This window comes from Lithobates pipiens, unplaced genomic scaffold, assembly GCF_037356315.1.
Source record: "Lithobates pipiens isolate NorthernLeopardFrog02 unplaced genomic scaffold, aLitPip1_a1.2 Scaffold_351, whole genome shotgun sequence".
NCBI classification, from domain to species: Eukaryota; Metazoa; Chordata; class Amphibia; order Anura; family Ranidae; genus Lithobates; species Lithobates pipiens.
The window spans coordinates 5,145-31,281 of NW_027507813.1; the positions used below are offsets into that span (position 1 = coordinate 5,145).

At 47.5% G+C, this 26,137-nt stretch overlaps 1 protein-coding gene across 1 annotated transcript in view; it reads right to left on the minus strand.

Annotated features, from left to right (window-relative positions):
• Positions 1–362: 362 nt before the first annotated feature.
• The window catches only part of NPLOC4 (NPL4 homolog, ubiquitin recognition factor), a gene marked incomplete at its 3' end in the record, with an annotated part of 30,534 nt that continues 4,759 nt past the window's right edge, over positions 363–26,137 (minus strand). The window contains 14 exon segments of the mRNA XM_077466621.1: positions 363–479; positions 2,408–2,503; positions 3,094–3,165; positions 4,742–4,902; positions 7,302–7,428; positions 7,518–7,589; positions 8,698–8,784; positions 11,359–11,538; positions 13,680–13,803; positions 14,449–14,543; positions 16,221–16,269; positions 18,843–19,025; positions 20,569–20,681; positions 25,512–25,592. Of these exon segments, the coding sequence (XP_077322747.1) occupies positions 363–479; positions 2,408–2,503; positions 3,094–3,165; positions 4,742–4,902; positions 7,302–7,428; positions 7,518–7,589; positions 8,698–8,784; positions 11,359–11,538; positions 13,680–13,803; positions 14,449–14,543; positions 16,221–16,269; positions 18,843–19,025; positions 20,569–20,681; positions 25,512–25,592 (1,557 nt within the window).

Sequence of the window (26,137 nt, forward strand, 5' to 3'; positions counted from 1 at the left end):
GGAGTAGGAGGGGTTTTAAAAGGCCATCCCAAAGTTCTGTTTGTCGGCATCCAATCACCTGAAGGTGGCAGCATGTAATCCAGTGTCTATGATTGGAGGAGCCGGTGTCCTGCACTGTAACGTCATTAGAGGTAACTTATTCCTCCACCACAAGTCACAAAATACTCTCTGCCTGGAGCTCCACTCTAAATGTTTAATCTTTTGCATATATGGACGATCGTAATTCAGGCCCACTGAAAAGATGCATTGTTTGCCATTACTCATACCTAGATGGATCAAAAAATTGCCAAGCGTATGGCCACCTTACCAGACTAGCAGGTCAATACTCTACCACAGTTCCACTATGAGGAAGTCACACTTACCTGTAGAGGCATCACCTCATTGGTGACCAAGAAGAGTAGAAGGTGGAAGTCTGAGATGATATCCAAGAAAACGGAGGATGGATTCTGGGACAGGTAGTTGGCCAGACTGTGAAAGTCCTGCAGAAGAACCCAGAAAAAAAAAAAAATACCATTAACGGTAACAAAGCTAGGTGTTATAATAACAGAAAAAGGTAATTTTATCCCAACACCACACCCGCGGCACTTGATAACACTCCGCCTGGGACAAGAGCCGATAGCGTTTGTGCGTGGCTACGCTACCACACATGTGCAACCGGTCGTCGGCCATCTTTGTTTCTTGAGGAAGTCTCTCTGGCATTCCTTATAAATGCTTTTTTTTTTTTATCTGCACAAGTATATTAGTGTAATTTTAGTCAATAAATTCTCTTGCTACACTATGTGGATCATTTTTTTATTACATGTACCTAATTCCATCCCCTTGATTGGAGTTGGATTACTGCAAAGTCATTGTTAATGACAGAGGAGGCTGTGGCTTGACCAATTCACATATTTTGGGCATTTCCATGAAGATTTTTCCTTTTCCAAGATGTAGCCTCAGTGTTTTAATGAACACTTACTGACCACTCTTATCAGGAAGTCGCATGCATTCTGGTAAGCCTTGTGGAGTTGGAAGGGGTCACCTTGGCTAACTTTGAAGTTTCAATTTCCATCACGGCTTGTGGGATAGTTATCTTCACTGCTTATACCAATTATTCTTTCGGTCACTTTATGGACATTTCTTTCTTTTTTAAGCTTAAAGTCACATGTTTATCTTCCTTTTTATATTAATTTGGGTGGTCATATTTAGCCTTATTGAGTATTGATGACGGTTAAAGTGGTTGTAAAGTCAGAAGGCTCATTCTATGCATTAAAGCGGGGTTCCACCCTAAAGTGGAACTTCCGCTCATCGCAAACCCTCCCCCCCTCCGGTGTCACAGTTGGCACCTTTCAGGGGGGAGGTGGGTGCAGATACCTGTCTAAGACAGGTATTTGCACCCACTTCCGGGCGTCTATTCCTCTTCCTGCCTCTTCCTGTCCCAGCGCGCTGTCTGCTGGGACACACACGGGTCCCAGAGACAGCGTGGACCATTCCTATTGCGCTGCGCAACTCGCGCATGCGCAGTAGGGAACCGGTAAGTGAAGCCGCAACGCTTCACTTCCCGATTCCCTCACCTAGAATGGCGGCGGCAGCAGCCGAGAGTCGAGCGATTGATCGGCCTCGGCTGCCGACATCGCCGGATCCTGGGACAGGTGAGATCCTGGATCCTGGGACAGGTGAGATCCTGGGACAGCTGTAGTATTTGTAGCTGCTGACTTAAGAATTTTTTTTTTTTTTTACAGTGAAATCCCTCTTTAAGATAAAAAGCCTTCTGTATGTAGCAGCACCCCCCTAATACTGACCTGAGCCCCCCTCTCTATCCAGCGATGTCCACGAGTGCCTCAGGACTCTCCCTCCTGATTGGCACAGCAGCGGCACCCATTGGCTCCCGCTGCTGTCAAAGTCAGTGAACCAATGAGGAGAGAAAGGGGAGAGAGGCCGGTACGCGGCTCTGTGTCTCTGAATGGACACACCGAGGTATGGTTTGGCGGCCCCATACTTTTGAGAACATAGCGTATGCTTGGAGTGTGGGCGGAAACCGGAGGCCCAGGGAGAACATGCAAACTCCATGCAGACAGCGTCCTGGTCAGTACAAATTCTGGATGGACCCTCTGCACACTGCTACTCCCTTCCCAGCAAACTATGCAATAAAAAAACAGGGATATTTTAGTTCACATATATTGCAATACAGGTTTAAGCTGACCAACTATGTTAAAGTAATCCCCTCTTCTCGCCAGTTCTACACTGCCTTGCCATTTTGGGGGGGGGGGGGGGGGGGGGGGGAGCGTCCTGCACTTGAACCAATGACCTCAGTGCTGCAAAGTCAAACCTTGAGGTTGGCCTTTAGGACTCAAAGAAATAAATCTTACTACAATTTCCATTCTGCTGGGATCCAGTATCACAGTCCTGAAGGGTGATCATGCCTCACCTGAGTTTCGCCCAAGGTTTCTCTGTTTTCGATGGGAAACAAGTTGGAGGAGGTGGAAAATGTATAGACTGGATCCTTAGGGAAAGTGGTGGTGATCTGCAAGGCAAAAATAAATCATGTCAGGATGGATAGATCACAAACAGATACAGCGGAACCTTGGATTATGAGCATAATCCGTTCCAGGAGGAATGCTTGTAATCCAAAGCACTCTTGCATATCAAAGCGAGTTTTCCCATCGAAGTCAATGGAAAAGAAGATAATTTGTTCCGCATTGACTTCTATTACATGCAATACCGCATGTGGCCAGAGGTGGGAGTGCCAGACAGCCTCAGAAACACTCGGGGACAGCCAGGCTGAACTCGAAAAGTCTCGGAAACTGAGTATTTCCGAATGACTTCGAACCTTTCCGAGTGTCCCGGCGCCCCCCGCACCTCTGGCCAAATGCGGTACTGCAAGCCCAATTCTGCTTGTTTGTTTTGCTATATATAGTCACTAATTCATTAGACTGCAGGCCAAGCTGAACAAAACATAATAACGGTATAATGTGAGCATTTAAAGGTGTGAATTTGTGTTCACATTCAAGAAGGATGGACAAAATATCAGAACGTAGTCACCAGGACAGGAAGTGATGGTGGATCTCTAGTCCCCCAGACACAGCTATAGGCAGAAGGCGGGTGAATACTCACATCGATGATCAGGTACTCTACAGGCAGAGGCCGGGCTAACTGGGTGATTTCATTACCAAACTTGTCCACGTCCTGCAAGGAAAGAATTGCTCACAGTGAAAAACGCAAAACCAGATTCCTTCAGAAATATTTGTGGCCCGGGCATTTCATTTACTTCACAATTAGTAATCTCTGCCGATCGAAATAACGCTTCTAGTTTAACCACTTCGTATCCGGGCCATTTCTGACACTTCGCCCCTACGTGTAAAAATCCATTTATTTATTTTTTGCTAGAAAATTACTTACAACCCCCAAACATATACATTTTTTTTTTTTTTTTAACCAGAAACCCTATAGAATAAAATGGCGGGTGTTGCAATTTTTTATTGTCACACGGTATTTGCGCAACTGTTTTTCAAACACTTTCATGAATTAAAAATAAATAAATAAATAAAATGGAAAAAAAAAAAAAAAAAAAAAGTTAGTCCAATTTTTTTGTGTAATATGAAAGATGATGTTACGCTGAGTAAATAGATACCCAACATGTCATGCTTTAAAATTGCGTCTGCCCAAGGAATGGTGGAAAACGATTGTGCTTAAAATTCTCATTAGGCAGCATTTTAAACGTCTTTACGGGTTTACCAGTTTGGAGTTGCATGGGAGGTCTGGTAATAGAATTATTGCTCTTGCTCTGACGTTCACGACAATACCTCACATGTGTGGTGCGATCACCGTTTAAATATGCGTGCGGAAGTAACGTATGTGTTCGCATTTGCGCGCAAGAGCGGTGGGCTTTATATTTTTTTTATTATTCAATTTATTTATTTTATAAAAATTTTTTTTAATTTTTACACTTTTTTTGTACTAACTTTATTGCTATCACAAGGGATGAACAACATCCCTTATGACAGCATGGGTTATGACAGGTCCTCTTTATGGAGAGATTTGGGGTCTCCCATGCAGCCAATCAGATAGAGATCGGTCCAAGGTTACAGAGAGAGGGGGAACGACGTCAGTTCCTCTCTCCTTGTACAGGGCAGCCATATCGCTCCCGGCCTCCATGATGGGACCAGAGAGCCTGGGAGAGGCAGGGGGCCCCCCCTTCCTCCACCCACAGAAGTGATCGAGTGGCTAATTAGCCACTCAGATCAATTCTGCCTTGAAGAGAATCGACGGCTGAAAAGATCGATACCGGGATGATGCCTATAAGTGCACCCACCATCCCGGTATAACCACTGAAACTGGAGGACCTCCATGAATGCCCTCCCCGGCGGGAAGTGGTTAATAAATCATTAAAGTGTTAGTTTACTTTTAGGCTAGGTTTCCACTAGTGCGACTTTTCATGCGATTTGGGACTGAAAAGTCACATGACAAGTTGTACCCCATGATTTCCAATGAGTACCGTTCATATCTGTGCGTCTTCAAGACTCAAAGTAGTCGCTGCGCTACTTTGGTCCCACTTTGATGTGACTTGAGGACCATAGACTTCAAGAATACACAGGCATTGCTCCAAGTGGCGGCAAAAAAATCACGGTAAAATTGCAGCAAAATCGCGCGACTTTGGGGATGCAATATACATAGCCTTACAGAATATTTTTTTTTTTTTAATAATTATATATATATATATATATATTCCGATGACAGAATCCCCGTAATCTGCACAACTGACCTTATAGAAGACGTCGGGAACATACTGCTCACTGCTCGACTCTTTGGCGTATCCCAGCTCTGAAGCATCTCTGCACGGCAAGAGGCACTCATCCCGTACCAGCGCCATACACTGATTGGACACCTGGTACCCCTCAAAGTGCACTTGGTTATCGGGGCCGCCTACCGAAAAGAAACAGAGGAGGAAGGAGAACTCATGTGAATGTTGCCACATTGCAGGGTGAACATTGTATGGTGGACTGCACTGCATCCATACAGAGGTCATTTACAGTCAATTTGAGCCTTAAAAAGTGTCACTAAACCCCCCTTAAAAAAAATAAAAATAAAATAAATAAAAAAAAAGATCAATAAATGGTATATTCCATGCTATTCATATACTCACTCACTATGAGATTCATTGTCTGCATTCTGCAAAACACCTGGTTGATCCTTCTGCTCTCCGTCTCCCCCTCCTGTCCATGTCCCCACTGCAGTTTGGGGATTTTGCAGAGCAGTGTTGGCTCTGCACATGCTGTTTTCTGTGAGATTCTATGCTGAGCATTTCCTCCCTATCGCATCCATGCGGTCACATGTGGGGCGTATACACAGTGCTAAATGACAACCCACTCCCTCCCTCCTCCTCCAAGCCCACTAACCAGCTAAACACAATGGGGGGGATATTATATGTAGATTGTTGGAGGCCTCAACTCCCTCTTATTCTAGGACACAGGCTGGAGGGGTGTGACACAGCCTGTGACTGCCAGAAATCTGCCCACACCATGTTATTGCCACAGTAAAGATTTGATTTCAAATACAGTGAAACCTCGGATTGCAAGTAACGCGGTTTACAAGCATTTCGCAATACAAGCTAATTATTATTATTTTTTTAAAGAGGAAGTAAACCCTGATGAGTTTACTTCCTCTTTCATTCCCTGCAAAGGCAAAGCATAATGGACTACTATGCATCGCATCGCATAGTAGCCCATTATGTGTCACTTACCTGACACAGGAGCCAGCGAAGTCGCCACTGTCCCCTGTAGTCCGCCGCATCCATCTTGCTAGAGGCGTCTCGCAGCTCCGCCGCTGTCATTCGGCGAAGCTGCGATGACGTCACTCCCGCGCGTTGCGCACGGGAGTCGACACGCGCGGCAGCTCCATTTTTGGAAATGCCGCGCTCAGTGCGCCGCTGTCTACGGCGCCCGTTTTCGGGCAAATATCTCCTAAACCATATAGGTTTAGGAGATATTGCTTGGACCTACAGGTAAGCCTTAATCTAGGCTTACCTGTAGGTCAAAGTGGTTTGTAAGGGTTTACAACCACTTTAAAATCCTGACTCGATTTGTGAGCGTTGTCTCGCAGACGAGCAGCTGAGGTGTGCAGTACCGCATTTGGCCAGAGGTGTGGGGGCGCAGAAGACACTCAGCTCCCAAGTGTCTCCAAGCGTCTCTGGCGCCCCCACACCTCTGGCCACATGCGGTACTGCATACACCAGAGCCCCTGCACCTCTGGCCACACGCGGTACTGCAAACACTGGCGCCCCCGCACCTCTGGCCACATGCGGTACTGCATACACCGGCATCCCCGCACCTCGGCCACATGCGGTACTGCATACACCAGAGCCCCCCCACCTCTGGCCACATGCGGTACTGCAAACACCGGCGCCCCTGCACCTCTGGCTACACGCGGTACTGCATACACCGGCGTCCCTGCACCTCTGGCCACATGCGGTACTGCATACACCAGAGCCCCCCCACCTCTGGCCACATGCGGTACTGCAAACACCGGCGCCCCTGCACCTCTGGCTACACGCGGTACTGCATACACCGGCGTCCCTGCACCTCTGGCCACATGCGGTACTGTATACACTGGTGCCCCTGCACCTCTGGCCACATGCGGTACTGTATACACTGGCGCCCCTGCACCTCTGGCCACATGCGGTACTGCATACACCAGAAGTCACTATGGAACTAATTATCAGTTTCCATTGATTCCTATGGAGAAACTCGCTTTGATATAAGAGTGCTTTGGATTACAAGCATTCTTCTGGAACGGATTATGCTCGTAATCCAAGGTACTACTGTATATATTTGTATGATGATTTAAAATAGTTTATTGATATTATTTATTTTTACTCTGCATTCCAAAAGGCTCTTTAATTTTTTGAACATGTGACCAGCAGAAGAGGACTAGAAGCTCCCCCTGCTTATTTTTCCCTGCAGATAGGCTGGGAGAGAGCTGGGTCATGTGACAGCTGGATATCTATTAGGAAAAAGGGACTTAGATGTTTGTTTTTTATTAACATAATTCCAGTGCCGTCATCCACATACAGAAATAGAAGGGAGAAAGTAAATTACACAGTGTGTGTTTAGTATCAGTTTAATTATGTTACCATGGCACTGATAGGAGATTAGGCTCTTGCAGAGTCAGGTCCAAAAACATGGCTCTTATTCTGGGTGGTGAAGCCATAAAGTGAAGGAAGAGAAGGCCTAAAACCGGTCACAATCGTTATCAGCCCTTATTAACCCTTCCAGGTCTCCCTGTGGCTTTGCAGGGGCTCCATGTGGTTCTGAAGATAAACCTACCTGTAGCCACTACAGTCACAAACTTCGAGCCGAAATGTGTGTCCGGTGAGAGGCGGCAAATGTTGGGGTGCTTGTTCTGGAAGAAGCCGGCGGTGATGCATTCTTCCGCGCTCAGAAAATACGCATCCTGTGTAAAAGAGAGGTTGTTTTTACGGGAGAGGAAGAACCTTCAATAAAGGGAACTGTACAAAGAACAGTTTCCCCATTTCTGCGCACCTTGTTCCTGCTGTAGCGAACCGTCCCTTTCCTGGTGTCTTCCGATACCAAGTCTGTGAATATCCAGCCAACCTGCGCAGAATGAGCAGAAAGTAAGATGGGCTCACAAAGCATATTAAAGCGGGAGTTCCGCCGTTTTTTTATTTTATTTTTAAAGTCAGCAGCTACAAATACTGCAGCTGCTGACTTTTAAAATATGGAGACTTACCCGTCCAGCGCGCCTGTGATGTTGGCACCCGAAGCCGATCTTTTTTTTTTTGTGGCTCTCGGGTGCTGCCAATGCCATCTTCGGAAAGGGAATCAGGAAGTGAAGCCGTGCGGTTCCCTACTGCGCATGCGCGAGTCACGCTGTGCAATAAGGACGGTCCCTGCTCTCTCTGGGATCCGTGTGTTTCCCAGCAGACAGGGAAGTGGTGTAGCTAGCTGCAGAATATGCAGCTATCTATGCCCGGAAGTGGGTGCAGATACCTGTATTATACAGGTATCTGCACCCCCCACCCCCCTGAAAGTAGCCAATTGTGGCACCGGGGGGGGGGGGGGGGGGGAGGGTTCCGATTAGCGGAAGTTCCACTTTAGGGTGGAGCTCCGCTTTAAATGTTAAAGCGTTTTGTTACACCCAACACTTCATATTCCTGATGTGTCTGCAATCGATTCTGGCCGTTATTTATTTTAATACAGGTTTTGTATTTTTTTTGTCCATTTGTTTTTTTTTTTTCCGTTAATTTTATTATCCGAGTATAGATCTATGTTGGTCCCAAGCATGTTTGAAGCCATTTACTGTTGACTGTCTCACTACCTGTGCTAGAGGCTGTGAGACAGTCAACAGTAAATGGCTTTAAACATGCTTGGGACCAACATAGATCTATAGTCAGACGGATAAAAAATATAAAATAAAAATACAAAACACATATATATATATATATATATATATATATATATATAAAATACATATATATAAAAAAAAAAAACGTATCACTCGATCAGTGCTGCAGGCTATAGCCGGCGGCGCCGATTAGTTTACTCTGACGGCAGGAAAGCCTCCTCGAGAGGGATTCCCCCATCCACCTGCAATGTGTGGATGGGGGGGGGGGGGGGAAGTCGAAACATGTTCTTTTGTTTAACCCGCGAATGAAAAGGAATCGTGTATGGCTCGGGCCTTATAGCAGTAAACAGCGCTTGCCTTTTTTAATCCAAGTTTGGCTGCAATCTCATCCACCACTTTTGCCTTCGGATCATCCAGCAGTTCCAGGCTGTTCTGCGTTCCAATCTATGAGAGAAAACACAAGGAAAAGGGGGATCATTACATGCAATTAAAATATGACGCATCTTGCCCTCTGGAAGATTTACCCCCCTCTCCCATCTTCATGATCAAGCCATATTTTGCGATACGGCAACCCCTTGATGCCGACGTAACACAAATATGTGGTCTTTGGTTTCAAGGGCTTGTACCGGGGTGATGCCCGCAGCTGCAGGCATCACCACGATACCGTTTTTTTTTTAGAGCCGACGGTCGGCTTTCTTGTAATATCAACCTATGCAGCTAAACAGCTGTTCGGCTGTTATTACAAGCAGCAAGAGGGGACATTGCCTCCCGCGGCTCTGCCGTACCCCCCCAAGAGGCCCGAACGACCAGCCAGTACATATGCCGGCTGGCCAGAGACCTGAACAATACCCAAATAGTATGCAAGCTCTTGGAGGGGATGATAAGGGACTATATACAAGATTTCAGTATTGAGAACGTTATTAGCAGTAATCAGCATGGATTCATGAAGAAGCGTTCTTACCAAACCAATCTACTAACCTTCTATGAGGAGGTGAGCTGCCATCTAGATAAAGGAAGGCCCGTAGACGTGGTGTATCTGGATTGTGTAAAAGCATTTGACATAGTTCCCCATAAACGTTTACTGTACAAAATAAGGTCCGTTAGCATGGACCATAGAGCGGCAAGGACGTGGAATTCCCTTCCACAGGCGGTGGTCTCAGCGGGGGGCATTGATCGTTTCAAGAACGACCACAACATACAGAGATATACAATGTAATACTGACATATAATCACACACATAGGTTGGACTTGATGGACTTGTGTCTTTTTTCAACCTCGCCTACTATGTAATGCGGGAATCAGCTTTGATCGGGTCTCGGATCTAGTAACCCTGTTATCACATCACTTCCGATTTCCGGAAGACTTAAAGGAGCCAGAATGCTTTTAAGTGCAGAGGAGGGATTTTGGGTGTTATAGACTAAGATCCCTCCATAAAGAGTACCTGCCATTGCCTACTAAGGTCACAAGGGATGTTTTCATTCCTTGTGAAAGCAACAAAAGTGAAAAAACATTTTTTTTTTAACCACTTCAGCCACGGAAGGATTTGCCCCCCTTCCTGACCAGAGCATTTTTTACAATTCGGCACTGCGACACTTAAACTGACAATTGCGCGGTCGTGCGACGTTGTAACCAAACAAAATTTGCATCCTTTTTCCCCCCACGAATAGAGCTTTCTCTTGGTGGTATTTGATCACCACTGCATTTTTTTTATTTTTTGCACTGTAAACAAAAGACAATTTTGAAATTTTGAAATATCCCCAAAAATGTTTTTTAAAAACAAATTTCTTCATCAGTTTAGGCCAATATATATTCTTCTACATATTTGTGGTAAAAAATAAAAATTACAATAAGCGTATGTTGATTGGTTTGCGCAAAAATTGTTTAGCGACTACAAACTATGGGAAAAATGTATGGAATTTTTATTATTATTTTTTTTTACTAGTAATGGCAATCATCTATGAGTTTTTAGTGATACTGCGACATTGCGATGGACAGATCGGAACTTTTGACACATTCTTGGGACCACCGATATTTATACAGTGCTCAGTGCTATAAATATGCACCAATTACTGTGTAAATGTCACTGGCAGGGAAGGGTTTAACACTAGGGGTTAAATGTGTGTTCCCTTAGTGTGTTCTAACTGTATGGGGATAGGACTGACCAGGAGAGGAGACAGATAGTTGTTCCTACTTAGTAGGAACACACAATCTGTCTCCTCTCCTCTGAAAGGACTGTGATTTGTGCATTTACACGCACACAAATCCACGTTCTGGCTCTCGTGCACACGGCCGGCGGCCGCGCGCATCAGTACCCCAGGTCAAGTTCAAGGGGGGCTGGGGGGCCGGTCACTGCCAGGTGTTCTTTCACCTTAATGCATAGGATGCATTTAGGTACAAAACCACGAATGTAAAGGGGCACGGTGATGTAACAGGGGCTGTGATGTGAAGGGGAACTGAGGACACTGATATAAAAGGGGAGACGATGGTTTACAACCCATTTAATGTAAAGGGGCACTGTGCTGTAAAAGGGGTTGTGGTGTGAAGGGGGGCTGAGGACAGACTCCGACCTGTCCATCAATACACCCCTTCCCCCAGGAACATTGGCCTCCATGAAACCAGTTCCTGGTGCCAAAAAGGTTGGGGACCACTGAAGGCCCTTCATCCCTCCTAAAGACTCCTGGGATACATGATATAATTTGTCCAGGCCAAAAACCGGGAAGTAACTGAATAAATGTAGACCCGCCCTTTATAACAGTATATTATACTATGATAAAGGGTTTTTGTACACTTCTGTAGAGGAGACTGCAGATAAACAAGTACAACTTATGTAGGAGGGTTTCTTTCATCTCTATCACCTGAGGCCAGTCCCTTCACTAGGGATATGGAGGGTTTACAACCACTTTAAATAAAAAAAAAAATTCCCGGAGTTCAACTTTAACCCTTTTAGCCCACCGCCTGCAGCTTTGACAGTTCTCCCTTCAGCAGGGGGCGCTGTCCCTCTCGGCTCATAATCCTTACCTGTGGAGGCTCGTAGATGGCAGCCACCTCAGCCCGGATACCCAAAGGGATGTCCTTGTGTTCGGTGTACCGCCCGTACAAGTAGCCGAAGTGCTGATTGCCGGTCTTGCGCCAGAAGTCCAGGAAGCGGTCGGCGATGGTGTGATTCTCGAACATAATGTTGTCCACATGTCTGTATTTCTATAATGAAGGATCAGATCTTCACTGACAGGAAGAAGTAGTTCACCGTATTTAGAATTAATGCTAAAAATGTCAAAGTGCACCAGAATGGACAATGTCGGTATCTACCGAGCAGGAGGAGGCAAGTATCTACAATAATCGTAGCTAAATCCATGCACTGTATTATAGTGGGTCAGAAGGGGATTCAGAAGCCCAGGAAGAGCTCAATGGCAGCTGAATGTGTCCAATAGGTCTCTTACGATTAAGCCTGTTGCTGATTATACACAATTGGAAGAGGCAGTCCTTGGGCGGGGAAATATTAAACGCTGTCATGCTGTCAGTGGTTGAAGTAAAGCCGTGTGCAGCTTATCCTCTCTTACATCATAGCCTGCCTATCAAAGCTATTAACTTTCTCTGCCATCATTTTGTTTCCGAAGCATTATTTAAAAAGAACACATCCCTTTAGACAGGCATGCTCAAGCAACCAATCAGCAGATAACACAGCGAAAGACTGCAGCATCCAGCGGGCCAGCAGGGAGGTGAATGCATGTCTAAAGGGATGCCGGGGATGTGTTCTTTCATACAACGCTCTTGTAAAGAAGATCGGAGGCGCTGTGACATTTAAAAGGAGCCCGGCAACCCCAACACCAATCTGGAAGCATAGATCAGCAGACAGATCCAACGACGACATCACTGGTTCACAAACTAGGTATTTCTTGAAAACAAAATGATGGGATTGAAAACTTAATTGCATGCTGATCAGGGGAGAGGATGGGAAGGAAGGGAAATCTCCGCCAATGGGGCACAGATGGCAACAAAAACCTAACTGTGGTTTTAAAGCCCAACTCCAGGCAACTAAAAGACAATCCCTTCATGTGGAAATAGCTGGTTTAGGTCTAGGCCAGGGGTCTCCAAACTTTCTAAACAATGAGACAGTTTATGGTCCTTCAGACTTTAGGGGGACCTGACTGTGGCCATTAGGCCTACAAAATGTCCATGCATCAGTGGGACTAAACAATCCCCCATCTTTGGTGTCAGTGGGAGGAACTGTGCTCCATTGTCGGTGTCATTGGGCCCCGTTGTTGGTGTAATTGGAAGGAAACGTGCCCCATCATTGGGGTCACTGGGAGGAAATGTGCCCCCCATCATTGGGGTCACTGGGAGGAAATGTGCCCCCATCATTGGGGTCACTGGGAGGAAATGTGCCTCCATCATTGGAGTCACTGGGAGGAAATGTGCCCCATCATTGGGGTCACTGGGAGGAAATGTGCCCCATCATTGGGGTCACTGGGAGGAAATGTGCCCCATCATTGGGGTCACTGGGAGGAATTGTGCCCCATCATTGGGGTCACTGGGAGGAATTGTGCCCCATCATTGGGGTCACTGGGAGGAAATGTGCCCCATCATTGGGGTCACTGGAAGGAAATGTGCCCCATCATTGGAATTGTGCCCCATCGTTGGGAGGAATTGTGCACTTCATTGGTGTCAGTGAATAAAATAGTGCCCCAAGAGCCGAATAAAACCAAGCAAAGGGGTGCATCCGCCCCTAGGCCACAGTTTGGAAACCACTGGTCTAGGGGAACAATAAAAGAAGATGTACTTACCCAATCCTTTGCCCTTCCCCATACTAGACTGATCCCCGCAGGGTCTATAGCTGTAGTGTTTATGCTGCGCGGGGGGGGAGTCCACTGCCAAAGGGGGGGGGGGGTGCCATCAGCAAGGGGAGCAGAGAATCAGGTTTAGTAAAAGTTTCTCCTCTCTACTCCTGTAAACCAGCAATTAATCCTTCGCAGTGTTGCTGCAGCTCCCCTGCATGGAATCATTTGACATTTTCCCAGAGTTGGGCTTTAACTCTTCCCTGCTCTCTCCATGCAGTTTTGGTTTTATATATATATATTTTAGGTTTCCGTCTCCCAAACTGCGCAGTGCTCTGTCCTGTCCTCCGCCTGTTTATCGGGGGCTCCTTGCATGACAAACCGCTAGAAGTGCCGACAAGAAAGCAGCTAGTCCCAGCTCAAAACATCCAGTAGGGAAAGGAGTGGCCTGATTGGAGCCCGGGCTGAGGCTGTGCTACACCTCCCGCACAGGGTTTTGCAGTGATGTGCGACTTTTAGGGCTTCCTTTCCATACAACAGGCATCTATCACATTCCAACGTTCTCACCTGTCGGTTGAGGGTGATGGCGCTGGGCTGGCATTTGGTACAGATGCCCTCTGGCCACGGTGGGTGCCCCTCACAACCAGACTTGATCTTGCAGCTGATATTTTCCAAGGCCACAAATTTCCCTCTGAAAATAGTAGGTAGAATACAGATCATTCATAACAATGGTTCCAATGAAGGTCAATGAGTAGCAAAAAATAAATAAACTGAAAAAAATAAATAAAATTTATATTTATATTATATATACACATATACAAAAAACACCATGATAGAAGACAACAAAGTTATACTGAATCTGGCACTCAGCACAGGGTTGCGGGGTTGAGGCACTGATCATCCGTGTGTACATAAGTCATCCCCCCCCGCGCGCTACCCTCCGGTGCCTCTACCAGCGAGCCAGAGAAGGAATCCGCTGTCGGCAGAAGTTGACCGTAGAGAATACCGGCGACCAGATGGTCCCCGTAGCAGTCTCTATGACCTTCGGAGGCCCCCGGGTGCGATGTTATGACGTTGAGGCTCCACCCACTACAGGAGGGGGTGGAGACAAGACCAGTCTCCCTGCAAGATTAAAAAGAGCAGCAGGGAGTGGTCTTTATTACAGGAAGCTCCAGCAGAGAGGTAAAGTGTTGGATTATGGACACCAAGCCCAAAGTCCAACATTAAACATCTTTTAGCGTTACATAAAAAGATACAATGGTGCCGGTCATGAACATGTGACAGGAAGCCTCAGGAGGGCAGAAAACATAATTGCAATTTTATGAGCGATACTTACTTGTCAGCACCTCCTGTCAGCTTCCTGATGTAAGCATGGAAAGACATATGTTTGACTGGAGGCTCCAGATGGTTCAGATAATCTTCATCGAATGGCTGCGGGACAAAAAGGTGATATGAGAAGGTGGTTCAGAGCAGAAACGGACATCTACATGCATAGGAGGCCAAGCAGAGACCTCCGTGCGCGCACACACACAGGAGGCCAAGCAGAGACCTCCGTGCGCGTACACACACACAGGAGGCCAAGCAGAGACCTCCGTGCGCGTACACACACACAGGAGGCCAAGCAGAGACCTCCGTGCGCGTACACACACACACAGGAGGCCAAGCAGAGACCTCCGTGTGCACACACACACACAGGAGGCCAAGCAGAGACCTCCGTGCGCGCACACACACAGGAGGCCAAGCAGAGACCTCCGTGCGCGTACACACACACAGGAGGCCAAGCAGAGACCTCCGTGCGCGTACACACACACAGGAGGCCAAGCAGAGACCTCCGTGCGCGTACACACACACACAGGAGGCCAAGCAGAGACCTCCGTGCGCGTACACACACACACAGGAGGCCAAGCAGAGACCTCCGTGCGCGTACACACACACACAGGAGGGCCAAGCAGAGACCTCCGTGCGCACACACACACACAGGAGGCCAAGCAGAGACCTCCGTGCGCACACACACACACAGGAGGCCAAGCAGAGACCTCCGTGCGCACACACACACACAGGAGGCCAAGCAGAGACCTCCGTGCGCACACACACAGGAGGCCAAGCAGAGACCTCCGTGCGCACACACACACAGGAGGCCAAGCAGAGACCTCCGTGCGCACACACACACAGGAGGCCAAGCAGAGACCTCCGTGCGCGCACACACACAGGAGGCCAAGCAGAGACCTCCGTGCGCGTACACACACACACAGGAGGCCAAGCAGAGACCTCCGTGCGCGCACACACACAGGAGGCCAAGCAGAGACCTCCGTGCGCGTACACACACACACAGGAGGCCAAGCAGAGACCTCCGTGCGCGCACACACACAGGAGGCCAAGCAGAGACCTCCGTGCGCGCACACACACAGGAGGCCAAGCAGAGACCTCCGTGCGCGCACACACACAGGAGGCCAAGCAGAGACCTCCGTGCGCGCACACACACAGGAGGCCAAGCAGAGACCTCCGTGCGCGCACACACACAGGAGGCCAAGCAGAGACCTCCGTGCGCGCACACACACAGGAGGCCAAGCAGAGACCTTCGTGCACTCACACACACAGGAGGCCAAGCAGAGACCTCCGTGCACTCACACACACAGGAGGCCAAGCAGAGACCTCCGTGCGCGCACACACACAGGAGGCCAAGCAGAGACCTCCGTGCGCGCACACACACAGGAGGCCAAGCAGAGACCTCCGTGCGCGCACACACACAGGAGGCCAAGCAGAGACCTCCGTGCGCGCACACACACAGGAGGCCAAGCAGAGACCTCCGTGCGCGCACACACACAGGAGGCCAAGCAGAGACCTCCGTGCGCGCACACACACAGGAGGCCAAGCAGAGACCTCCATGAGCACACACACAGGAGGCCAAGCAGAGACCTCCGTGCACGCACACAGGAGGCCAAGCAGAGACCTCCGTGCACGCACACAGGAGGCCAAGCAGAGACCACCATGTACACACACAGGAGGCCAAGCAGAGACCTCCATGCACACACACAGGAGGCCAAGCAGAGACTGCCATGTACACCCACAGGACACAATGACACCCAGTGCCTCACTCTCAGCACTTACCTCCAACGGTACGCAGTGCACACATTTTCCAAGAGGGCCATGCCGACATCTACAATGGAGAACATGCATATAAAATTAGGAGAGGGGGAGCCATTCAAATAAGACATGCTTTTTTTCTTTGGACACGATTTCTTTTATTTTGTTCATTGTGGATACTGCTTTGGTGTAATAATAATAATAAAAAAATAAAATAAAAATCGAAAAGACACACTATATAACCTGCTTTAGATCAGCAGGTGGGTTGTTCAAGTATAAGCTTTACCCAACGTACCTCTCCTGATAAATATCTGTACACTTCCTGGCATGTAATATACGGCCTCATAACTGTATATCTGCAGTGTGAGATCCAAGGCACTGCTGCCTCTGACTGCTAGACTCAGGGGATTTGGTGATGTCCTTACTGTGCTGCTCACTGTTCTCCTTGCTGGAGGCTGACATCAAGAAGAAAAAGTCCTGCCTCTACCAAGATGGCCGCCACCATACAACAACAGTGCAGAACAAGGGATGGCAAGTCAGTAATAGGGGAGAAGATCGGGTGATGGGAGACCACAGGCAATAACGGTGGCCAGTCCCATGTCCTCAACTTGTCTTTCTCTGAACACAGTTTCCAGAATTTTCATTTTCAGAATTCCAGTTTCCCTCCTCAGGTATATTGGTGCTGTGCTCATGCATGTAGAAGCAGCAGGTACACCTAGCGCCTCCCTTTGGCTTATGATCAAGTTCCTATCGCTTTTCACTGCACTGCTGGCAAGAGCACAGACACTGGACACTTCTGGGTATGGGGGGGGGGGGGATGTGTATTTCATCTGCTGTCCTCTCATGGTCGCTGGTGCATGGTGGTTGGCCACTCAGACACCCATATGGTCAGTTGGGTCACAGAGACCTCAGCCCTGTGTAAGCTCTGACAAATATAGACTAGGAGCTTATACAGGAGATTTTCTCTCCTCTCTCCTAGTGGTGAATGGAGGGGTGGCGGGAGCGGGCCGGTAAAAGTGTTGTGCTACAGGGGCAGGATTTAAAGTGATCCTGCTGTTTTGGAAGCAGCCAGAAATCTACTCCTTTCAAGAAGGTGACGTTCAACACCACATACACTTTGAATGACAATTGCGCGGTCATGCAACGCTGTGCCCAAAAAATTATAAAAAATAAATTTGGAGACAGCAGAGCTTTCTTCTGATGATATTTAATCAGCATTGGGTGTTTTTTTTTTTTATTAAACAAAAAAAGACCAAAAATGTAAAAAAAAAAATCAAAAAAAAAAAAAACACCAGTTTTTCTTAGTTTCTGAGATAACATTTTGTAAAGAATAATATTTCTCTTTCATTGATGTGCACTAATGGGCGGTAACGAGGCGTCACTGATGGGCGGTAATGAGGCGGCACTGATGGGCATTAACTTGGCACCACTGATGGGCGCTAACGAGGCGGCACTGATGGGCATTAACTTGGCACCACTGATGGGCGCTAACGAGGCGGCCCCGAAGGGCATTAACGAGGCGGCCCCGAAGGGCATTAACGAGGCGGCCCCGAAAGGCATTAACGAGGCGGCCCCGAAGGGCATTAACGAGGCGGCCCCGAAGGGCATTAACGAGGCGGCCCCGAAGGGCATTAACGAGGCGGCACCGAAGGGCATTAACGAGGCGGCACCGAAGGGCATTAACGAGGCGGCACCGAAGGGCATTAACGAGGCGGCACCGAAGGGCATTAACGAGGCGGCACCGAAGGGCATTAACGAGGCGGCACCGAAGGGCGGTAACGAGGCGGCACCGAGAGGCGGTAACGAGGCGGCACCGACGGGCGGTAACGAGGCGGCACCGACGGGCGGTAACGAGGCGGCACCGACGGGCGGTAACGAGGCGGCACCGAGAGGCGGTAACGAGGCGGCACCGACGGGCGGTAACGAGGCGGCACCGAGAGGCCGTAACGAGGCGGCACCGACGGGCGGTAACGAGGCGGCACCGACGGGCAACAATTGGCAGCACTGACGGGCAACAATTGGCAGCACTGACGGGCAACAATTGGCAGCACTGACGGGCAACAATTGGTTATCAGTGTAGATGATTATCAGTGCAGATGATTATCAGTGCAGATGATTATCAGTGTAGATGATTATCAGTGTAGATGTCTCCTGTATGGATTTGCCGTTTATCGGCTCTCCTCTTCTGTCAGTGTAAGGAGAGGATTGCCGATAAACAGCAAATCCTGTTTCTTTTGTGGTCAGCTGCGATTGGACACAGCTGATCACGTGGTAAAGAGCCGTTGTTATTGGCTCTTTACCCGGCTCACAGATCACTGCCGATGTGCGCTAAACGGGGCGCGCAGGCAGCGTGAGCATGGGAAGACGTCATATGATGGCTTCCTGGCAAAGTGCAGTCGTGCTGTAGCTGCCATTCGGCTATAGCACGGTCATGAACAGGTTAAAGGGTAAATCTACACCAAGTACTAATCAGCTGCAATATATTATATGACATTTTCTGGTAATTATTCACCCAAGCAGGATTTTTAACACAAAATTTTTCCTATGCCAACACATGAACACAGGTCCGCTGCGATCAAACATTGTGGGTAAAGGATGGGTAGAAGATGACAGGTGCACTTCATGTATTTCTCGCAGAGTACGTACAGCTGGGGGTCTCGGTTTCTGTAGATCTTCCCCTCCTGTTTGAGCAGGTACTGGTCAATCTCGTCTTCCATCACTTGAGGCGAACTTGTCGGCCGTGCGGCCTGCAACCCTGCGGACGTATCCATGATCTCAGAGGACGGCCCAGCGGCGCCGGATGGGTAGAGGAACAGCATGTCCCCATGTCTACAGGAAAAAAACACAAAGCAGGGAATGCAGATCACACATCACCAAGCCGACTCATTATTTATTCAGAGCAAACAGCAACCGGCACCCAGCAGATCGCTTACATCCTCCTCTGCTCGAGTGATTCCATTCCATGCAGAACAAAGCCGGGCCACAGCCAGACTTCTCCTGTGCTGCAACTTTATTCCGGAACACTCGCTGTCATTCTAGAACCCCCCCCCTCCCCCCCAACCTTTACAGACAGCTCTGACATCTGGCTCTGAGCTGCACTTTTAAACAATCCAATGCAGAAGCCTTAGCAATCAGCAGAGTCTCTCATACTGCACTGCATGAAAGAAAGGGGTGGGGCTTAGCTGAAAGTGCAAAAGTCAATGCCCCCCACCCCCAATTGTCTGGTAATCTAAGGGAAATAGTTTTTCTCTCCAGCCTTAGTTCCCTCACTTATCTGTAATGAAGACCTGAGATGTGCAGGCTGCTGGGTTCTGTAGAAATCTTTACTGCAGAGAAGCCCCCACCCCCTGCCAAAGACCCCGGCCTCTTGCCCGCCGCCAAAGACCCCGGCCTCTTGCCCGCCGCCAAAGACCCCGGCCTCTTGCCCGCCGCCAAAGACCCCGGCCTCTTGCCCGCCGCCAAAGACCCCGGCCTCTTGCCCGCCGCCAAAGACCCCGGCCTCTTGCCCGACCCCCTGGCTTCTTTCCCGACGCTAAAAAGCCCTGGCCTCCTTCCTGACGCCCTGGCTTCTTTCCCGATGCCCCCGGCCTCCTGCCCGACACTGATTCAAGAAAGCGATGACGTCACTTCACCAGTCATGTGACAGGGTATAGGTCTAGCTATTGGCTGCTGGACCCAAGCACAGTCACAGAGCGGAAGTCACATGGTCCTCTATATGAAGAGGTGTTGGGTGTTATAGATGACTGCCACAGAGTGAGGGAGGGCTGGAAAGGCGAGTATAAGGAGGCCGGGATTGCCCTTCGCACAGTGTCCCCTTGATGCCCGGTGTGCAGCTTTAACAAAAACATCAGCAAGGAACCGGCACATTACTGCCATCTTTTTTTGCTTCAGTCTGCTCATTTCCTGGCTGGAAGACGTCCAGCATCACCTAGCTCCTTCCTCCCCAACCTGACTGTTCCTGGCCACACGCCCATCATTCATTGGATTTCAGTTCTTTCAATGATGGAGGCGTTACCTATGCAAGTACAGCCTGCCCAGGAACACCAATTCCTACAGACCGACACCCACCCTTCAAGGCATTTTGATATTTGCACAACTCCTCCCACTGTTTGCATCAAGACCGAGGACTCTGGGGAGGAGTACAAAGGCAGGGGGGCTGTGATCTTTTCAGGAAGCGCCGTACAGCCCTCCGCTGGCCCCTCCCCCCAGCCATCATCTGCCTGCATTGCATAGAGAAGCACAGAGACCCAGTGATGACACCACTAGGAATAAAAAACACATAAGTAATGGAAGTAGAAAGGTTTTATTCATTAATGGAATTATGCAGATGGTGGTGGGGGGGGAGAAAATAGAGATTTTTTTTTTGGCTTACTTGATTTTCAGGAGGTTAAGAGACTTGTTTGGACTCGCTGATATTTCTTCTGTCCTGTTTCTGTTCACATACACAGAGAAGCCGTTATTCCTAAAACCAAATTCTTTCGCTACCTGGAACACAAATGATCAATAGGTCACATAAAAGTCACACAACAAAATGCTGTAAAATGAAAACTGGCAGAAAAAAAAAAATGTGTGATATTTCCCTTTGAAGTTTTCAGTATTGTCGCACTCTGTGGGTTGATACCACATCTGCCATCAATCCTTGTATGCCTGAGAGCTTTACATGAAAGAGCTCATCCCTGGCATTCTTTTATACGTGAATGCTCAATCAACTGATTAGCAGATTGCACGGCTAAATTCTGCAGCACCCTGTGGCCAGCAGGGAGGAGCATGTACATCTAAAGCAATACTGAGCATGTGTTCATTGAGCATGCACATCTAAAGTGATATTGAGGATGTGTTCATTGAGCATACACATCTAAAGGGCATGAGCATGTGTTCTTTGAGCATGCACATCTAAAAGGCATACAAAGGATGTGTTCTTTGAGCATGGACGTCTCAAGGCATACAGAGGATGTGTTCCTTGAGCATGCACATCTAAAGGGATACTGGAGATGTGTTCTTTCCTCCTGAAAAAACTGAGATAGGATGCTGTGATGTTTGTAGGAGCCTGCCAGCCCTTTCCAGCAATCAACTGATCAGCAGATTACACAGCCAAAGTCTGCAGAATTCTGTGGCCAGCAGGGAGAAGCATGCACATCTAAAAGGATACCAAGGATGTGTTCTCTGATCATGGATGTCTAAAGGGATATCGAGAATGTGTTCCTTGAGCATGCATGTCTAAAGAGATACTGGGGATGTGTTCTTTCCTCCTGAAAGAACCAAGTCAGGGTGCTATGATGATTGCAGGAGCCTTCCAGCAATCAACTGATCAGCAGATTACACAACTAAATTCTGCAGCACCCTGTGGCCAGCAGGGAGGCGCATGCACATCTGAAGGGATACCAAGGATGTGTTCTTTGAGCATGCACATCTAATGGGTTACCAAGGATGTGTTCTTAGAGCATGCACGTCTAAAGAGACACCAAGAATGTGTTCTTTGAGCATGCCCGTCTAAAGGAATACAGAGAATGTGTTTGAGCATGCACGTTTAGAGGGATACTGAGGAAGTGTTCCTTGAGCATGCACGTCTAAACGGATACCAAGGATGTGTTCTTTGAGCATGCATGTCTAAAGGGTTACCAAGAATGTGTTCTTTGAGCATGCACATCTAACGGGACACCAAGAATGTGTTCTTTGAGCATGCCCGTCTAAAGGAATACAGAGAATGTGTTTGAGCATGCACGTTTAAAGGGATACTGAGGAAGTGTTCCTTGAGCATGCATGTCTAAAGGGTTGACAAGAATGTGTTCTTTGAGCATGCACATCTAACGGGACACCAAGAATGTGTTCTTTGAGCATGCACATCTAACGGGACACCAAGAATGTGTTCTTTGAGCATGCACATCTAACGGGACACCAAGAAATGTGTTCTTTGAGCATGCCCGTCTAAAGGAATACAGAGGATTTGTTCCTTGAGCATGCATGTCTAAAGGGATACTGAGGGTGTGTTCCTTCAGCATGCACATCTAAAGTGATAATGAGGATGTGTTCCTTAAGCATGCACGTCTAAAGAGATACTGGGGACATGTTCTTTCCTCCTGAAAGAAGATCTAAGATAGGGTGCTGTGATGTTTATAGGAGCCTGCCAGCCCCTTCCAACAAAAACAGACCAGCAGACAGATCCAGTGATGTCCCGCCGTCTCAAAAGAGATTGGACGCGCAATGGCAGGAAGTGGGGGGAAGACATTCCCTGCGTACCTCGGACTTCCGGGTATAATGTGCAGGCGCCTAAATCCCCGCTCTGTTCCCAACTGGCAAAGTTCTGGAACTTCTGAAAGTTGTCTCCCTCCCGCCCCACGTTCATTCCTATTGGTCAGTGCTGGAGCTCATCATAAGGATGGGCCAATAGGAATGAATGTGATGTGTTGGGGGCGGGAAAATACAACTCTGACCACCTGCACTTTTTCAATGGCTAAAAACTTTATTTTATGGCCATAAAAAATTTTAATTTTGTACTGAGAAGTTTGAAAAGGTGCTATTGAGCCCCGCCCACACGGGGGGTCTCCGTGGTAACAGAAAAACTATTTACAGACCAGCGTCCCCCCCACCAAGAGTTAACTGTGAACCATCATTTTCCATTTCAGGCCTCTCCCCTCCCCCCCTTCATCAGATCCGTATCTTCTGCATTATTGAAGAGTTGTGGGCGGCGAACCTCTTCTGTTCGCAAAATTGACGAACAAATAAAAACTCCATCAAGCTTCGATTTTTTTTTTTTTTTTTTTTTTTAGCGGTGGCGGAAAACTCAGCCCAGTCCAGGAACCCGAACCCCCGGGGGACGAATAAACATCTACAACCAAAAAAAAAATCTCCTTGTATCAGGCACTTCTAATGCAAATTAAAAAAAAAATGAAAAGAAACAGAACTTTCGGAGGAAAAAAAAACAAAACAAAAAAAAACTTTTTTGTAAAATAAAACATGCTTTCCATTAAAAAAAAAAAAAATGAAAAAGCTAAAATGTGCTTTCAGTTTTAAAATAACTAAAGACACTAAAAAAAAAAAAAAAAAATAAAAAGTAAAAGTCAAAATGCCCTGTATAAAGAAACTCTTTCTGCAAAAAAAAAAAAAAAAAAAAAAAAAAAAACATTAGCTATAAAAATAAATTTAAAAAAAAATTTAAGGGGGAAAAAAAGGATATTCTAAAAAAAAAAAAAAAAAAAAAAAAAAAAAAAAAAAAATAATAAATAAAATTCATTCTATTAAAAAAATTTAAATGAAAAAAAATTCTTGACAAAAAACAAAAACAAAAAAGAACCTATACGCACTTTTTTTGGAAGTAAAAAAAAAAAAAAATAAAACACTAACTATATATATATAAAAAAAAAAAAAAAAAAATGAAACAAAATACTCTAAAAAAGTGTTACTAAACCCAGGACTCTCCATTCAGTGTGGACGGTGCTGATTGGCCCTGTGCTGATCTCATACACACCAAACTGAGCATGTGCAGAGTGCCCCCCAAGGCTCTGTTCTATCAGGAGTTGGATTGGGGACAGTAAAAGAAGGGGAGGATGAGAGAGGACAGGATCAAACAGCCATGTTACACAATGCAGAGGATTAACCCCTTAGCTTTCACATTGAGTATAACAAAGACTGATTTTACTGTTGTGGGTTTAGCAACACTTTAAGGAAATATCTGTGAAACGAATTCTGGAAAATGGGGAAAAAAAATACTTAAAAATTGCAAAAAAAAAAAAAAAAAAAAACAGTAAACACAGTGAATAAACACTCTGTGGAAAAAATCCCTAAAAACTCTGTAAAAAAAAAAAAAAAAAAAAAAAACATACTGTAAAAACTATTTGCAAAAAAAACTACAAAAAAAATATATTTCTGTGGAAAAAAAATAATCTGTCAAACACATTCTGTGGGAAAAAAAGCCTTAAGAAATCGCATGTAGATTAAAAAAAAAAAAAAAAAAAATCTAGATTTTTTTTTTAAAAGGCGTGCTGTAAAAAAAACGAAATAAAAAAAAATGTGAAAAACACATTGTCATTTTTTTTTTAAACAAACAAATCCTTAAAATCACTGTAAAAAAAATAAAAGTGAATATAAAAACGAACTGCAAAAATTTTTTTTGTAAAAATAATTTGTAAAGAAAATAAAAAAATAATAATATTTAAAATAAAAATCTTAGAGATGTGAGTGGAGTTTAGGTGTTTGCTGGCCAGCTCTGACCATTTCCGCTCATTCAGCGGGAGTTGCTGTGTGGGGGGAGGGGATTGGAGACGGGGGAAGTATTGGGGTCCCCGATGGGAAGAAGGGGGTCACGGAGTGAAGTTTTGGTCGCTTTTCAGTATTTGGGAGGATTAGGCGGCTTATCGGGTCATTTTCTGGGGATTGTCGCAGTGACACGGCTGACATCTGTGTAGCGGGGGAGGGACGGGGGGGGGGGGGGGGGGTGAACTCTTCACCCATTGGTGAGGGGTCACCGGGGGTCACCGGCTGATATCCTCTTATAGAGATTTCTATCCACTTAAAGCCGAAGTGTAATGCAGCCATCGATCTTCTCTTATGCCCCTCCCCCCCCCCCCAATTAACATGCAGTCAAACTTTTCCAAGCCAATAATTTTGTGTTCAACGCCTCCTGTGAGACCCGATGCCACCAATCGGGGGGGGGGGGGGGGGGGGGGGTTTGGGTGCTGTCTGCCAGCCTTTGCTCTTTAACAGCGAGGTGCCTTTAATATGTAATATGTCAGAGTTAAACCCCCCCCCCCCCCGCGATATATGAAAGAACACATCCCCAGCATCCCTTTAGATGCTTCCTCCTGCTAGATCACTGGGTGCTGCAGACCTTAGCTGTGCAATCTGCTGATCAGTTGCTGCATGCACATCTAAAGGGATACCGAGGGTGCGTTCTTTCATATAACGCTCAGGAAGAAAATGATTGATGGCAGGGAAAGCCAATAGCAATGAAAGGTGGATGGTACAGAACAGGAGGAGAGGGGACCGATGATGATTGGAGTCACTCAAAAAAATAAAATGTAACTTTCCTTTCAAAGCCAAAAATCTAACTATTGTTTAAAAAATATGAACAAAGTTTTTGTAAGTGTACAACCCCCTCCCCTCCCCCCCCCACCCCACCACCACCGGGGAGATTTCCCCTCACTTCCTGCTGGGAAGTCTGATCAATGTTTATAAACACTGTTACTTTGTATCTCTCTGCACTCGCAGTACAGATCAGAGTCTCCCTTCCATTGTCTATTTGGCACCGCCGGCAGGAAATGACACGACACCAACCGGTTGCTATGGGAGACGGTGGCGCGGTGTTATCACAGGACGCACCTTTTTAAGAAATGTTGCGGCGGTTTCCCGTTTGCTCGCAGTGATGCGTTTCACTCCTTCCGGAGACTGAATGCGGATAGTCTGCGGGGGAGGGGAAAATACATTATACATCATAATAATAAACAAGTTATAAAATGATATATTCATCACCTACACATCCCCCCCCCCGTGTGTAGCACAGAATCCTGTCCCCCCAGGTAGTTCGTCCCCTCCCCAGTGTGTCACACAGAATCCTGTCCCCCGGGTACATCGCCCCCCCCCCCCCAGTGCGCCACACAGAATCCTGTCCCCAGGGTACATCGCCCCCCCCCAGTGCGCCACACAGAATCCTGTCCCCTGGGTACATCACCTCCCCCCCCCCCAGTGCGCCACACAGAATCCTGTCCCCCGGGTACATCGCCCCCCCCCCCCCCAGTGCGCCACACAGAATCCTGTCCCCCGGGTACATCGCCCCCCCCCCCCCAGTGCGCCACACAGAATCCTGTTCCCGGGTACATCACCTCCCCCCCCCCCAGTGCGCCACACAGAATCCTGTCCCCCGGGTACATCGCCCCCCCCCCCCCAGTGCGCCACACAGAATCCTGTTCCCGGGTACATCGGCCCCCCCCCCCCCCCCCAGTGTGCCA